We start from the raw sequence: 17,589 nt of genomic DNA on the forward strand, positions 1-17,589 counted from the left end.
TGCCTACTGGTGTCTCACTAATGTAAGGGATTTTTCCATTTTTTGGGGAGCAGAAAGGGGGACGTTGTGGGCTGTGATTTAAAAAGAATGGGTAGAAGAGGGAGGGGATAGGACTGGGGTGGGATAGGGTATGAATGAGATCCAGACCCAGAAAGAAAATGCAGTTTTATAGGATATCCCATTGGCCATGTATTACTTACACATCACTGCAAGCCCCATGGTTTTGTTGGTCCTGCCATACTCATTCTCTGCCGCACAGACGTAAATGCCGTCGTGATTGAAGGTCACATACTCCAGTTCCAGTGTCAGGTTGCCCGTGACGTCTTCCCTTATCAATGCGCCTTCTTTGTACCACCCGACTCGGGACACCGGGTTACTATCCACCACGCACACAAACACCACCTGGGTGCCCTCTGTGGTTTCAAAGGATGAGTTGATGTCCACAATCCGTGGCGCATCTGAAAGAGACACAGTGCTCATTACTGCCCTGCAGCGCGGGGGGGTTTTATGGCTGCTTCCATAATGGCGAATGGAATTACCCTCCCTTTATACTTACACTTCACGTTCATTGTAACAAATCCTTTATATTCCATGTCTGCCCCCGGGAAGCTGACTTTGCAGCTCAGCCTCTGCCCATTGTTCTTGTAAGAGGGAATGAATTTCAGGGTAGACACTTGTGTCCAAGTCGACCGGCTTTCCTCTAGGCTGCCATAGACCGAATGGTGTTCCAGTCCCTCGATCTCCATCCAGTTCACGCTGGGCTTCATGTCGGGGCAATTATCCGGGACCCGGCAGGTTAGCTCTGCTTCGGAACCAGAAACCATCTCTTGAGGTAGACTTACGAATGGCTCATCTGAAAATGAAATGAATGGTTAATAAGTAGGGGTGACACCCGGTTGGTATTTGACCGGCCCAGTTCATCACCAGCGAGGGCCGGGGCCAGAATTACAAATTTACCAGCAATGTAGTTGCCTGTAAATGTATAATACCACCCTTCCCTGAACCTCTCTGCTGCCAGATTCACCCTTATAAGGATTGCCCCGCCATGCCCCACCCATTTCTCAACATACTCCGCCCATTTACCCACCCACTCTATCTATTTTCCCATCTCATGTGACATCACCCCATATTCCCCCACCCAGTATTTATTTGCAAAAAAGGTAGTAACCCTATTAATAACAGTAAACCTAGCTGCTCCATCAAATGCATAATTAAATGCAGGATTTAGGCAGATAAAAGATGGCGGAACACCGGGTAGCGCAGGGTTAGACTGGAATTCCACAGTTCCAGAGGATCTCCTGGTGGGTCCCAGCCAAGGACAATGCCAACCAGACCATTCTTTTTTTCACCCCTGGCCTGTATAACATCTATTACATAAAAAATGGCAGAGGCTGTGTTCACTGAGGCTGGAAAATGTACATTGGGTGCTTCTGTCTCTTTCTTTGAAAATGGTACAGGTATGGGACCTATTATACAGAATGCTCTGGACCTGGGGTTTTCTGGATAAGGGATCTTTCTGTAATTTGGATCTCCATAACTTAAGGGCTAAGGGGTAATTATATCTTAGTTGGGATCAAGTACAGGTACTGTTTTATTATTACAGAGAAAAGGGGATCATTTAACCATTAAATAAACCCAATAGGGCTGTTCTGCCCCAATAAGGGGTAATTATATCTTAGTTGGGATCAAGTACAGGTACTGTTTTATTATTACAGAGAAAAGGGAATCATTTAACCATGAAATAAACCCAATAGGGCTGTTCTGCCCCAATAAGGGGTAATTATATCTTAGTTGGGATCAAGTACAGGTACTGTTTTATTATTACTGAGAAAAGGGAATCATTTATCCATTAAATAAACCCAATAGGGCTGTTCTGCCCCCAATAAGGGGTAATTATATCTTAGTTGGGATCAAGTACAGGTACTGTTTTATTATTACTGAGAAAAGGGAATCATTTAACCATTAAATAAACCCAATAGGGCTGTTCTGCCCCAATAAGGGGTAATTATAACTTAGTTGGGATCAAGTACAGGTACTGTTTTATTATTACAGAGAAAAGGGAACCATTTAACCATTAAATAAACCCAATAGGACTGTTCTGCCCCAATAAGGGGTAATTATATCTTAGTTGGGATCAAGTACAGGTACTGTTTTATTATTACAGAGAAAAGGGAATCATTTAACCATGAAATAAACCCAATAGGGCTGTTCTGCCCCAATAAGGGGTAATTATATCTTAGTTGGGATCAAGTACAGGTACTGTTTTATTATTACAGTGAAAAGGGAATCATTTTCAAAAATTATTTGCTTATAATGGAGTCTATGAGAGACGGCCTTTCCGTAATTCGGAACTTTCTGGATAACGGGTTTCCGGGTAAGATATCCCATACCTGTATTGCCACATCTGCCATTAGATTGAATTCCAAAAGAGGTTAATGTGCCAGTAACCCCCCCCCCCCACAACACACACTATTGTGAAATATTACTTGGTCCTTTTTCCCATATAGGAAAATAATAAATACACGCTACATACCCAACATGTAGAGGTTGGCGTGTTCTGAATAGGTGTACTGGTTGTATCCGCCCAGATCTACTCGGAAGTAGTACTTTCCCTGCAGGTCCATGCTCAGCCTGTCGATCTGTAGGGTGCAGTTGGATTCCTGGATATCCCCGAGCAGCTTTGTGCGGCCCATGTAGTTGTCGTGGGCTGTGTTGGTCTTTGTTTTCAGAACCACGGGAGGGAAGTTCTTGGGGTACGGGCTGTTAAAGTACCAGATACCATGAATTACAGAGGGACGTATGTCGTTGGGGTAGTCAAACGAGCACGGAATGGCCACGCAGGTATCCCTGAAGGCCGAGATCGACTGTGGCATCCAAGCAGCCCACTGTCTACTCAAGGCACCTGGAAGGAATAAAACATATAAACATTAAGCTGGAGAGATATCAGGAGCATTCACTGGCACTGAACCCCAAAACTGTGGTCTGCCCTCTGAACCCCCAAGGTTTTCAAAAGTGCCAACATCATAACCCAGTTTGGTTCTTTAGGGGCCAAAAAAGGAAAACTATTGTTTTAGGCACCCAGTACAGCCGTAGCCATTGTACTTCCATTGATGGGGCCCTAAAGCCTAACATTTAGTAAGTCAGAGGGGGCCCTAAATAGTTCACTTGCCCAGATGGCCTTTAGTCTTTGAGCTTCATCTGCCCAACTGTCAGGCCATCATGTAGGGTTGTCACCTGGTTGTTATTTTACCAGTCTGGCCGGTAAAAATGCTGCTTGATGGCAAGGTGCCAACCCTACATGGGTGGCAACTAGTTATGGGCGAATCTGTCCCGTTTCGCTTCGCCGCAAAGTGTTGCAGCAAATTTTTTCGCCGTTTTGTAAAACAATCCGCCAACGGCAAAACATGGAAATTCCATGCCTGGCGAATTATTTTGCCCATCACTAGTGGCAACCCTACATGATCCCACAGAATCAACCATCAGCCAATCAGGGTCGGACTAGGGGGTGCAGGGCCCTCCGGGGCTCCCACCCCGGGGGCCCCGCACCCCCCAAGGTACATGTCCCCTGCAGGGGCCCCCGCCGGATGTCCTACCCTGAATGCGTGTTTGTGAACGCATGAGGGGAGGACATTGGCAGCAAGGGAAATGCCACCAGGGTTGGGTCTGGGCCTCTGGGGCCCACCGGGTATTTTCCCAGTGTCCCACCGGCCCAGTCCAACCCTGCATGGTTGCCCCCATGGCTACACAGCAGCTTATTTATGTATATGTAGCCATGATTCTGTTTTTAGCAGAAGGATAACATTACATTGCATTTAAATGCAGAGAAACCCCTGTTATATCTTGTTACTGTGTTTGTTTAAATATCCAAAATACATCACTAGTGTTAGGGACTGATGCCACTTAGACTGTGCAACAGTGACCCCTGCTGGTTATACTTGGATCCTCATTGCTACCAACTGCCTTTACTGTTTATGGGGAGAACAGGTTTTTGGCATTCAGTAAGTTAATTTGAAGGTATTTTCAGTGTCGGACTGGGAATCCTTGGACCCAGCAGAGAACCTTTTATGTAAGGCCCAGTCTCACAGCAGTTAGTTGCACACAGTAAGTTTATTGGAACTGTCCTTGGTTTGGGGCATTAGTAGATCCTGTAATACTGTGTAATACTATGAAGATTTTGGCAGCTGTAAATTGCTGGGGGGACAGGACTGGGCCCTCAATGGGTTCCAACGTTCTTACAGCTATTGTAGCTCCACACTAGCCCTATTTTTGGTGTATTATGGCCTAAGCCCTTATTGCCCTGTTGTATAGTGTATTATGGCCTAAGCCCTTATTGCCCTGTTGTATGGTGTATTATGGCCTAAGCCCTTATTGCCCTGTTGTATGGTGTATTATGGCCTAAGCCCTTATTGCCCTGTTGTATGGTGTATTAGGGCCTAAACACTTATTGCCCTGTTGTATGGTGTATTATGGCCTAAGCCCTTATTGCCCTGTTGTATGGTGTATTATGGCCTAAGCCCTTATTGCCCTGTTGTATGGTGTATTAGGGCCTAAACACTTATTGCCCTGTTGTATGGTGTATTATGGCTTAAGCCCTTATTGCCCTGTTGTATGGTGTATTATGGCCTAAACACTTATTGCCCTGTTGTATGGTGTATTATGGCCTAAACACTTATTGCCCTGTTGTTTGGTGTATTATGGCCTAAACACTTATTGCCCTGTTGTTTGGTGTATTATGGCCTAAGCCCTTATTGCCCTGTTGTATGGTGTATTATGGCCTAAGCCTTTATTGCCCTGTTGTATGGTGTATTATGGCCTAAGCCCTTATTGCCCTGTTGTATGGTGTATTATGGCCTAAGCCTTTATTGCCCTGTTGTATGGTGTATTATGGCCTAAGCCTTTATTGCCCTGTTGTATGGTGTATTATGGCCTAAGCCCTTATTGCCCTGTTGTATGGTGTATTATGGCCTAAGCCTTTATTGCCCTGTTGTATGGTGTATTATGGCCTAAGCCCTTATTGCCCTGTTGTATGGTGTATTATGGCCTAAGCCTTTATTGCCCTGTTGTATGGTGTATTATGGCCTAACCCCTTATTGCCCTGCTAGATGGTGTATTAAGGCCATAAGACCTTTTTGCCCTGCGTGATGGTGTATTAAGACCATAAGCCCTTATTGCCCCGCTAGATGGTGTATTAAGACCATAAGCCCTTATTGCCCTGTTAGATGGTGTATTATGGCATTAAGCCCTTATTGCCCCGCTAGATGGTGTATTAAGGCCATAAGACCTTATTGCCCTGCTAGATGGTGTATTAAGGCCATAAGACCTTTTTGCCCTGCATGATGGTGTATTAAGACCATAAGCCCTTATTGCCCCGCTAGATGGTGTAATAAGACCATAAGCCCTTATTGCCCTGCTGGATGGTGTTTTACGGCCATAAGTCTTCCTTACCATCAGTAAAGATCCATAGCAACAGCAGAGTTTGCCACCTCCATGCCATCGTATCAGGCGCAATATATCCCTGTACCTTGTACCTACAAGAAAACATTCAATCTTTAGCACCCAGTTTTATCAGAACAAGAGATCTGGTACTGATCCAAAATGAACACCTTGACGGCAACTTTCTGCAACATTCTCCATTTGCTTATTTATATATTTGTTTATCTGAGCAGCTGCTGGCATTTGTAACCAGATGTATCCAAGCTGTGACCCCTTTAGTATCCAGCCAGAAAGTGATTTATACCCCAGGGGCAATACCTCCTAATTGGAAGCTGCAATTCTACCACTTGTTCACCTGGGAGACCCTTATTGTCCATCCCTTTTTCCAGACCTTTGGTCACATTATCCCCTTCTTGGTCAGGAAAGTGAAGTGAGGGGTCCATCATATATAAAAGATCTATATTGTGTGACTGTTGTTATATATATCAGGCTGGTGGGGATGCTGGGAGTTGTAGATAACAACAGCTGGAGGGTTCCATGAGGGATTTAGCAACACTCAGTATGCTATAACCAACTGTTACCACTAGAGGGCACTCTTAGCAACTATTTTGCTTTGAAAAAAATAAATGATTAGGTTACAGAATTTTAAAACATTCGGCCTCATTAAAAAAAATAAAGACAAAATTGGCTTAATTCTGTGTTTTATCAATTATTGGAGGGCACACTAATTATCAATATTACAATGTAAATAAGGGAATTCAGTGAACAAAATAGCCCAGAAGTACCCCCATATAGGGTAACCAAATCAATACATTCTAAAGGAAAAGTAAACCTTAAAAAAAAAAAATATAAAATTGCTCAGGGTGCTTTTCTAAGCACTTTTGCAATTTACATTCATTTTCAGTTTCAGAGTTTAACTGCCAGTACAAAGAATTTTGTGACAACAGCGCCACCTGCTGGTCACTGTAACTGTACAGACAAAGAGATATCCCTTCAGAAGGAAAACAGTGAAGGGTTCTGATGTTGCTCTGTGTACTTATCCTTTAAATATTATGCCCAGTATAAATGTATATATGTATGTTGATAATTTATAGTCTTATGGAGTAGGCTGGCAAATGTAAGGTCTATGTACAACTCTTACAGTCCATTGGGGATGCTCTAGTACAGACACCCTCTTTACCTTATTCTTCTAGTGGAGACCATATGCTCAGAGTGCCATGCAGGATCCAGTGACCATTGTCATAAAGTAACTTGAGAAGGAACACAATGTATTTCCCAAACCAATGCTTGGAGAACAAAGCCTGTGCCAAATGCCAACCAAACCTCCTTCCCCAAACGTCCACCAAACCTCATATACTTCTGTTGCCCCTAAGCAGCCTCTGGACATGCTGCTTATATGGAGCAATCTTATAACTAATACAAATAGGGCAAATGTATTTTATTTCATGTAAATGCCTATACAGTTGAATATATCATGGGTTTACAGAAAATGCCCTCTCCTCCGGACCAAATAAATGGTTTCTACCATCCCAGATCATTGCCTTCTGACTCTGTATAGCAAGGCAAAGCTGAATAATCTGATAGGGAACACAATGGGCCATTTCCACCCCCCAGCAGTGCCATTCTGTGCTAGGGGCACGAATAAAAACACAAGAGGCACCGCCTCACCAAAGCATCTCGTTCCACTTCCTGGACCTCAGCCAGACCATCAGCCAAACAATGGGGCCCATTGTATTGCAAGGCCACAAGAAACCATTGAACTCTATGGGATGGTACAAGAGCTGTTTTGATCTCCCCTAGCGCCGTGGGTTGAGCCAATGGCTGAATCATTTGCACAAGCAGGAGAATCGGGGAGAGAAGGCGAGTGGGAGGTAAATTTCATCTGCTCGCTATGGATCAGAGATGTTTTCTTTCCATTTAACATACTCGCTGCTGAGAGGCCCTGACATCACCGGGACGCATCTATGGATTCACGAAGGACAACGAGGCACCAAAATGAAAGGCCTGGCAAGCCAATCAAAAACACTAGCAGCTGGGACGACTGTGTTGATATTGTCTACGGTTATTCCGTGCCACGGAACAGACGGCCAGGGCTAAAAACAATAGGAGAGAGACGAAATCTTCATAAATTCTACAGCAACAAGCTAAATTAAAACTAAATATTTACTCTCAAAACACGAGAACAAAGGGAGAAGCACTTGGAATGGGTTTCTGAGACGTTACACCAGGGAGATGCCCGGGGGCGAGTCTTCTGTGTTTGTTATCATGAGAAAACACCATAAAAAGGTTTCGTCTGTACTTTATTCTGCCTGCGAATGTACCTTCAGGAGTTGCCCAGAGCTTCTCTAAAGACCTTGCTGACTCAGCTTTCAGTTTCAGACTTGTATAAGACACCATTGTTCTCTCTATGGCCACAACCTTCCTTATCACTTCCCTTATAGGAAGCCACTAGGTATTGACTAGATGTTACTGGGCACCACAGCAAACTTGGGCCCCTAAGGTTGACCTGTTCTACCAAGATATATTAAAATCGCCCTATAATTATATATTTTTTAGTTGTAATATTGGTGTGTAGGCGCCATCTCAGTGCATTGTGCCTGAGTCTGAGCTTTCAGCCAGCGCTACACTGCTGGCTTTCAGCTAACCTATTGTTTCTCCTACTCCCATGTAACTGGAGGAGTCCCAAGCCGGACTTGGATTTCTTACTATTGAGTGCTATTCTGATACCTACTGGGAGCTGCTATCTTGCTCCCTTCCCATTGTTCTGCTGATCGGCTGCTGGGGGTGAGGGGGGAGGATATCACTCCAACTTGCAGCGCAGCAGTAAAGTGTGCCTGAGTCTGAGCTTTCAGCCAGCACTACACATTAGAACTGCTTTCAGCTAACCTATTGTTTCTCCTACTCCCATGTAACTGGAGGAGTCCCAAGCCGGACTTGGATTTCTTACTATTGAGTGCTATTCTGATACCTACTGGGAGCTGCTATCTTGCTCCCTTCCCATTGTTCTGCTGATCGGCTGCTGGGGGTGAGGGGGGGGGGATATCACTCCAACTTGCAGCACAGCAGTAAAGTGTGCCAGGGTCTGAGCTTTCAGAAGGAGCCAGCGCTACACATTAGAACTGCTTTCAGCTAACCTATTGTTTCTCCTACTCCCATGTAACTGGAGGAGTCTCAAGCTCCAACTTGCAGCGCAGCAGTAAAGTGTGACTGAAGTTTATCAGAGCACAGGTCACATGGCTGTGGCACCCTGGGAAATGAAGAATATGGCTAGCCCCATGGGAAAAACAGATTACAATGCAGGATTCTGCTGGATAAGCTCTATTAACTAATGGGTTTTGAAAAAAGACATATTTTCCCATGACAGTATTGCTTTGAATTACCTTTTACTGTGATCTGGACAATGATATTTTGAGACATTTGCAACTGGTTTTCATTTTTTTTTATTTGTGGTTTGTCAGTTATTGAGCTTTTTGTTCAGCAGCTCTCCAGTTTGGGATTTGAGCAGCTATCTGGTTGCTAGGGTCTTGTTTACCTAAACAACCAGGCAGCAGTTTGAATGGAGACTGGAATATGAATAGGAGGGTAACAATAATAATGATATAATTATAAATAAATAACGGCACTCCTGAAAGTCAGTTTGGACCTGGTTCTGGGAACAGATTGAATTCTGGTATAGCAGTTAATCCCCAGCTTCCCTGACTCACAAGCTATTAATACGTTGAATATTTTTTTATCCATTCACTAAAAATGTCCAACACTGATCCGGATACCAAGTGACTCATTAGTGACGCGCACAGCAGCGTGTTTCTGTCAGATTTTGTTGAGTTCTGTATATGTAATGTGCCTAAGGGGATTGTATTAGGGCCCAGGGTTCATTTTTGATATGTTCTTGTAGCAACTACCACCTGTGGGAGAAGGTATCCGATATAAACTCTCAGGGGGCTAGTGTATTCCATCTTAAAATTAGAATAAAAATCAGAGGTACATTATCCCTTATAATACATGAGTGATACTCAGAGTTCCCTGTATAACTCAGCCTGCAGCCTTGTGCCTTTATATGGGCACAGAACCCCTCAGTGACTGCTAATATCCTTATCATTTACAGTAGGGGGTACATTATCCCTTATAATACATGAGTGATACTCAGAGTTCCCTGTATAACTCAGCCTGCAGCCTTGTGCCTTTATATGGGCACAGAACCCCTCAGTGACTGCTAATATCCTTATCATTTACAGTAGGGGGTACATTATCCCTTATAATACATGAGTGATACTCAGAGTTCCCTGTATAACTCAGCCTGCAGCCTTGTGCCTTTATATGGGCACAGAACCCCTCAGTGACTGCTAATATCCTTATCATTTACAGTAGGGGGTACATTATCCCTTATAATACATGAGTGATACTCAGAGTTCCCTGTATAACTCAGCCTGCAGCCTTGTGCCTTTATATGGGCACAGAACCCCTCAGTGACTGCTAATATCCTTATCATTTACAGTAGGGGGTACAGTATCCCTTATAATACATGAGTGATACTCAGAGTTCCCTGTATAACTCAGTCTGCAGCCTTGTGCCTTTATATGGGCACAGAACCCCTCAGTGACTGCTAATATCCTTATCATTTACAGTAGGGGGTACATTATCCCTTATAATACATGAGTGATACTCAGAGTTCCCTGTATAACTCAGCCTGCAGCTTTGTGCCTTTATATGGGCACAGGACCCCTCAGTGACTGCTAATATCCTTATCATTCACAGTAGGGGGTACATTATTCCCTATAATACATGAGTGATACTCAGAGTTCCCTGTATAACTCAGCCTGCAGCCTTGTGCCTTTATATGGGCACAGAACCCCTCAGTGACTGCTAATATCCTTATCATTCACAATAGGGGGTACATTATCCCTTATAATACATGAGTGATACTCAGAGTTCCCTGTATAACTCAGCCTGCAGCCTTGTGCCTTTATATGGGCACAGAACCCCTCAGTGACTGCTAATATCCTTATCATTTACAGTAGGGGGTACATTATTCCCTATAATACATGAGTGATACTCAGAGTTCCCTGTATAACCAAAATACAGTTAACAACAGTTGAATCTGATAAAAGCCCTAAGGGGACCCTCACCCTTCTCCAGGGGGGATGCTGGAACTCATGTACATACCTAAATTAGTCTTATATAACTTTTTCCTAATTGAATGTCTTATTTATTTGTTAAATATAATTTATTTCTATACGCAGATGACCTAATTCTCTTTCTGGCAGACTGCGACAACTCACTCACACAAGCCCTTAAAACCTTAGATATATATAGCAACTATAGCGGCCTCACAATAAACAGACAAAAATGTCACCTTCTGGCATTATCAGGGCCGGAGCAGGAAGGCACGCTACAAGGTTTGAAATGGGTCCAGCAGTTTAGATACCTAGGCATTGAGGTTACTAGGGACCTATCTAAATACTATGAAAAAAACTTGGAACCAATCCTAACTAAATTCAGGAATGATGTAGTACATTGGGTAAAGTTACCATTAACGCTCTGGGGGAGAATTAATTTGTTCAAGATGATTTACCTCCCCAAATTTATATATCCACTTCACAATTCCCCGGTATATATCACAAACAAATTTTTCAACCAACTGAATAAAGTACTGGGCTCCTTTATATGGGCCAACAAAGCACCGAGAGTGGGATGGCGCACGCTTACAGCACCATATCAACTAGCGGGGCTAGCGCTTCCCAACATGCAGCTATATTATATAGCTAGCCAGCTAACATACATACACAACTGGTTCAACCCAGACCCTGATAACCCACTCACAGCACTACATGGGAACCTAATTGGCTCACTGGAAGCACTCCGCAATGCACCATATAGAAAAAAGAGGGATATAATACCTCTCCCAGAAGTACTTACCACACCAACAACAGCATGGGCTAAATTGGTGAAGCAAAACAGAATAAACATTAAGGGTTACTCACTACAAATGCCACTTTGGAATAACACCAACTTGCAACACTTTAAAGAATTACCGGATTTTCAATACTGGCCAACCAATGGGGTAAAATGGCTCTCGGATGTAGCAATTGATGGTAACTTTGCCCAATTCCAGACACTCAAAGAGAAATTGGAAAAGCCAAATTTACAGTTCTTTAGATACCTGCAACTAAGGCACGTATTCAAAGCACAATTTGGTTCACTAAAAATTGACACGGGCTCAACCCCATGGGAAACTAGACTCTGGGATCCGGGAGGAAAGAAACTGCTTTCCCAACTGTACAAGGTCATACTGGAAGTAACACCCTCCCCATTTGATAAAGCAAAAACTAAATGGAACCAGATACTCCCACAACTAAACGAGGAACAATGGGAAGAAGCAACGGACCACATATATGACTTCCTCATAGCCACTAGGGATAGAGTCATACAATTCAAATTTTACCACCAGGTATATATCACCCCAACTAGACTTAGAACTATGGGCAGATCACCAAATGCAGAATGTCCTAAATGTCATAATGTCAATGCAGGCTTTATTCACATGGTATGGGACTGTATCCACATAGCTAACTATTGGTCTGGAATCATGCAGTATCTTAATGAACAATTAATCCTACCCAGGGTTGAGACCCCAGAGGTATGCCTCCTAGGCCTAATAGATGAGCTAGTTCCGCAAAACCAGCCCAGAAACTTAATGAGGGCAACACTATTCTATGCAAAAAAACTAATTATCATGAAATGGATGAGTCCCACTGCACCCACAATTGCAGAATGGCTGGCGATGATCAACAAAACAGTGCCACTCATAAAACTAACATACTTAGCAAGAGGCACCCCACAAAAATTTGATAGGATATGGACCCCTTGGCTAGATGCCAACCCTGAACTAACAATACCAGGAACCCCCCCCCAATAATTAAGCCCAAAGTAGAACCCGTAAATCTGAAATGCAAATACCAACTAACAGAAATAACTGAGTCCAGACCAATAGAAAGCTATGGCAAATGAATACGATCCGGCAATATCTGAAACAATAAAACAATAATAAATAAGTGTACTGTACCTTATTAATCTGACTGCAAAGTTAACAGCTACACTGTTGTAGCTAATGTTTTATGTGTTGTATTGTCTTCAAAATAAAAATAAACAACTTTCAAAAAAAAAATATAATTTATTTCTAACATAAACAACATTCTGATTTGGCTGCAAAGAAAACCCACAAAAAAAGATAGTTTTATATATTTTTAAAGCTGTTTGGGCCAAAGTGACGAGATCCAAATCTTACATCATTCCTCACCTCTCTCATTCGCCCTCTCTTTCTCTCCCCCACTCCTGGCTCTCTTTATTGGCAACTCTCTCCAGCCTTCCTCCCACTACTGCACAACATGCTGCTGTGTCGCCTTTGGTTCTTAATCCTGATTTTTGTTGTTTTTGAATGGAAACAAGTCAGACATTAAATTGGGCCCCAAATATAAAAAGGGCCACCAGAGGAACAGTTACAGGGAGCGTGTAGGGAAGTTCCACAATTTACCATGAAGGTAACTTTTGGCAGTATAAGCAGAGCTTGCAGAAGCAATGGGAGAGGTGGTACCTATAGTAACAGTAGGATAATAGCCTCTGGGAAGGGACTGGGGCTGTGGGATAGCAGGTATAGTAGGGAGAGATGGTGCCTATAGTAGCAGTGGGGGGATAATAGCCTCTGGGAAGGGACTGGGGCTGTGGGATAGCAGGTATAGTAGGGAGAGATGGTGCCTATAGTAGCAGTGGGGGGATAATAGCCTCTGGGAAGGGACTGGGGCTGTGGGATAGCAGGTATAGTAGGGAGAGATGGTGCCTATAGTAGCAGTGGGGGGGATAATAGCCTCTGGGAAGGGACTGGGGCTGTGGGATAACAGGTATAGTAGGGAGAGATGGTGCCTATAGTAGCAGTGGGGGGATAATAGGCTCTGGGAAGGGACTGGGGCTGTGGGATAGCAGGTATAGTAGGGAGAGATGGTGCCTATAGTAACAGTAGGATAATAGCCTCTGGGAAGGGACTGGGGCTGTGGGATAGCAGGTATAGTAGGGAGAGATGGTGCCTATAGTAGCAGTGGGGGGATAATAGCCTCTGGGAAGGGACTGGGGCTGTGGGATAGCAGGTATAGTAGGGAGAGATGGTGCCTATAGTAGCAGTGGGGGGATAATAGCCTCTGGGAAATGACTGGGGCTGTGGGATAGCAGGTATAGTAGGGAGAGATGGTGCCTATAGTAGCAGTGGGGGGATAATAGCCTGTGGGAAGGGACTGGGGCTGTGGGATAGCAGGTATAGTAGGGAGAGATGGTGCCTATAGTAGCAGTGGGGGGATAATAGCCTCTGGGAAGGGACTGGGGCTGTGGGATAGCAGGTATAGTAGGGAGAGATGGTGCCTATAGTAGCAGTGGGGGGATAATAGCCTGTGGGAAGGGACTGGGGCTGTGGGATAGCAGGTATAGTAGGGAGAGATGGTGCCTATAGTAGCAGTGGGGGGATAATAGCCTCTGGGAAGGGACTGGGGCTGTGGGATAGCAGGTATAGTAGGGAGAGATGGTGCCTATAGTAGCAGTGGGATAATAGCCTCTGGGAAGGGACTGGGGCTGTGGGATAGCAGGTATAGTAGGGAGAGATGGTACCTATAGTAGCATTTGCCCTTTTTAAGCTTCCTGCTCTGATGTTACCACCTTGTCCTATTGTATATGTCTTGCCCAACTTTCTTCATCTAACTGTACTGTCCCCATCTTGCTTCACTGTCATCTATGTGCCCAAAGGTCTCCATCTTGCTCTAATGTTGTCAACTTGTCCAACTGCCTCCTTCTTGGCCTACTGTCAATCTCTTATACTACTGTCACCAACTTGCTGTATGGTCAACACTGTGGGACCCAAAGCATTTGCTCTTGTCTGCACCCCTCACCCCCAAACCCTTCAAACGGCTCTGAGTAGAAAAATCTAAAGCTACAGATAAATGATTTAATACATAAATGCTTGGGGGGTAATATTAATGCTGTGCCCAGGGTCCCTTGGAAGCCTTAGCATTGCATTGTGCAGACCCCGGAGGAATCTCATACAAATGGCCTTTGTCTTCGGTGTTGAACTCCAGGACACAAACACAGCAGCCATAGGAAAACCCAACAGCAGAGTAACAATGATCTTCAGAGGGAAGAAAAGGGGCTTCTGTGCTGCCCAATAAAGGCAAAACAAACAGCCTGCAACTATTTTATTGAGAAATTGGTCAGCATGCTTTGCATTCCCTTAATGCCTGTAGCGTGTTCTCTCCCATGGACTCCACTCTCCAATGGTTCCTTTCATACAACAGTCCGTCAGGACCCCCCCCCCCCCGAAGGACCAACCAGGGTCAAACTGGCACACTATGATACCGGGAAAAATCCCAGTGCACCCTGACTCTGTTGGGCTCTGCAACGTGTCTGCAAACTAGTCACCCCCAGCCAATACCACTCCCTGCTCAGCTGTACTACTTATTTTGCTGGTTAAATTAAAGATGGCTGTGCATTCCACAGTGGAACACGTGGGTATATTTTATCTTTAGCAGTGAAGTAAGCAGTGGAGCTGAAGCTGGGGACATAGCAGGAGTGGTGGTGGCTGGGTGGTGGGCCCTGGGCACCCCAGTCCAACCCCTCATCAGGGACCCCACTTTGCTTATGCAGTGAGTACAGATATAGGGAAATATTGGTTTCAAGAATATATATAGGGTAGCAAATGCAAACTGAATGAGGAAATGTTCATTCTCCTAACTGGTCCCCACCTGACTTTGCTCCAAGCCTACTTGGGGGCCACAATGGGACCACTGCTATGAAATAGGGTATTAGGGATACTATGTTGACTATGTCTGTGCCAGCATTGAGGTACCCCACCAGTACAGTGGCTATGCATACCATTTTCCAGTAAAAGAAATGTAGGTTTCTAACTGTTAGGTTACTTTTGGCATGTTGGGTCTGCACAAAATCCTTAACAATTCCATTACATATATTTTTATGAGGCAGCGATGTACTGTATAACATAAATGTAGGGCAGTGAATTGTTTATACAGAGCTCATCATCTTCATTTACACTAACACAGTTAATAACAAGGGATGTAGTAAGTTAAAAAACAAAACAATCCTTAATGCCACTTTAAAAGTAAAGGTAATAAAAAATATAGTTTTTCAAAGGGAAATTCCGGCTTTTGAACCAACATTTGTTAAAGAGCCCCACACAACCCAGAAACCCTTAATATACCTATCACTGTAATCTGTTCCTTCAAAAAGTAGGAATAAATACCATTTTATATGCTGAAACCCAGCTGCAAAACAGTTCTTCTCTTTCTGCATCATTTGATATCCTGGCAGGGGAGGAGGGACTAAAACATTGATGTTACAAATTGAAAAAACTTCTCTGCAGCTTACAGACAGCATGCAGGAACTATATAACCCACAATGCATTGCACTGTGATGTTCCTTTCCTTATTGACATCACGTGTGCAGCAGGGGATTGTGGGATTGGGAGGAGGCAGGCTGAAGGCAGGCTGAAGGCAGGCAACTACTGTTACATTTTATTTGAGTCCCAAAGTAGTCAGCCAGATCAGCAGGGGAACAGGGGGCCATCTCTATTGAAGTTGGGGACCCCGTGAACAAGGATTTATTTCCTGCAGGATATCTTTTGTAATAGCTCAGGAATGTGAGATAGTTAGAAATAGAGAATTTATATTACAGGTATATATATTAAAAGTATAGGCAGACTGTTATTTTACATATGTTCTATTTATTTTGCTCGTTTAAAGAAAATGTATGATTGTCCCTTTGAATCTGGGATAAAAGCAGCATTGATTCATCAACTCCCCCAATAAGACAGGAAAGTCAATGAAAGTTGTTTTAATTGGATTACGCAATCCCTGCTAATTACTAGGCAGTGAGTTGGACGGATGTTTGTGTCTTGCTGGCTGGTTGGCTGGCTGGCTGGCTGGCTGGTTGGCTGGTTGGCTAAGAAGATTTTAAGCAGCAGATTGGGGGGGCACTGTGCAGCCTAAAGAGGAGACCCACCCATCCCTGATGTCACAGAATGGGGCAGGACGGGCAACCACAAGTCTATAAAAGCTTGCCTCAGAGGAGTTGAAGCCCACCACCCAACTGCCAAAGGGCGAAAGTACTGGCCCGAATATGCCTGACCCATAGTTTTTTATGGGTTTTTGGGTCAACCCGCTCACTTCTACCAAAATAGGCAATTGCTCTGCGCCTACTGCAGTTGCATCTGATTTGCAAAAATGGACACCCAATATTGTCTGGTGTCATTTCCAGTGTAAATGCAAGGGTGCGGTGCCTACAGACGCAGGTCGCTGAGGGACCTAGCTGACCGATATAGGATAGGTTTAAAAATCCAGCTGGTTGATGACATGTTGATGTGTTTCTTGTATGTCAGGGCCCAGCTTGTGGGTTGCTAAATGGGGCAAATACTCACTCATTTGGTGACCTTGCTAGACAAGCAGATATTAACATGCATGGCAAGCTTTAGCACAGGCAATGGCACAGGCAACAAGCAATGGATCGGAAATATTCTGGCCCACACAGAGTAGACAGACTTACAAAGCAGGCACAGCTACAGAGAAGAGAAGGTCAATGTGTAAAGGATGCCCACCTGTAGAGAAGATCCACAGGTAAGACACAGCTACAGGAGGCCAACATACAAATGAGGCCCAAGTAAAGATGAGGCAAACCACTTGTAACCTCACAGAGACACAGCTACAGAGGAGGCCAACCTGTGAGACACAGTTACAGAGGAGGCCAACCTGTGAGACACAGCTACAGAGGAGGCCAACCTGTGAGACACAGTTACAGAGGAGGCCAACCTGTGAGACACAGCTACAGAGGAGGCCAACCTGTGAGACACAGTTACAGAGGAGGCCAACCTGTGAGACACAGCTACAGAGGAGGCCAACCTGTGAGAAACAGTTACAGAGGAGGCCAACCTGTGAGACACGGCTAGGCCTACAGAGGAGGCCAACCTGTGAGACACAGCTACAGAGGAGGCCAACCTGTGAGACACAGCTACAGAGGAGGCCAACCTGTGAGACACGGCTACAGAGGAGGCCAACCTGTGAGACACAGCTACAGAGGAGGCCAACCTGTGAGACACACAGGGAGGTTACAGAG

General features: G+C 44.4%; 1 protein-coding gene across 5 annotated transcripts in view; it reads right to left on the reverse strand.

Moving 5' to 3' along the window:
* The window catches only part of mag (myelin associated glycoprotein), a 62,706-nt gene that overhangs the window by 14,174 nt on the left and 30,943 nt on the right, over positions 1-17,589 (reverse strand). For 3 of the 5 annotated variants that reach the window (XM_031906030.1, XM_031906029.1, XM_031906031.1), the window contains 4 exons: positions 5,446-5,521; positions 2,534-2,902; positions 557-853; positions 201-458 (listed from right to left, as the gene is read on the reverse strand). In XM_031906030.1, coding sequence (XP_031761890.1) covers positions 201-458; positions 557-853; positions 2,534-2,902; positions 5,446-5,494 — 973 coding nt within the window. In that variant the 5' untranslated portion in view covers positions 5,495-5,521. Of the gene's footprint in view, positions 1-200; positions 459-556; positions 854-2,533; positions 2,903-5,445; positions 5,529-17,589 lie in introns of all 5 variants that reach the window. The other 2 variants (XM_018095535.2, XM_004916402.4) reach the window with 1 other exon arrangement.

Source organism: Xenopus tropicalis, chromosome 7 (genome assembly GCF_000004195.4).
Source record: "Xenopus tropicalis strain Nigerian chromosome 7, UCB_Xtro_10.0, whole genome shotgun sequence".
Classification (NCBI taxonomy): domain Eukaryota; kingdom Metazoa; phylum Chordata; class Amphibia; order Anura; family Pipidae; genus Xenopus; species Xenopus tropicalis.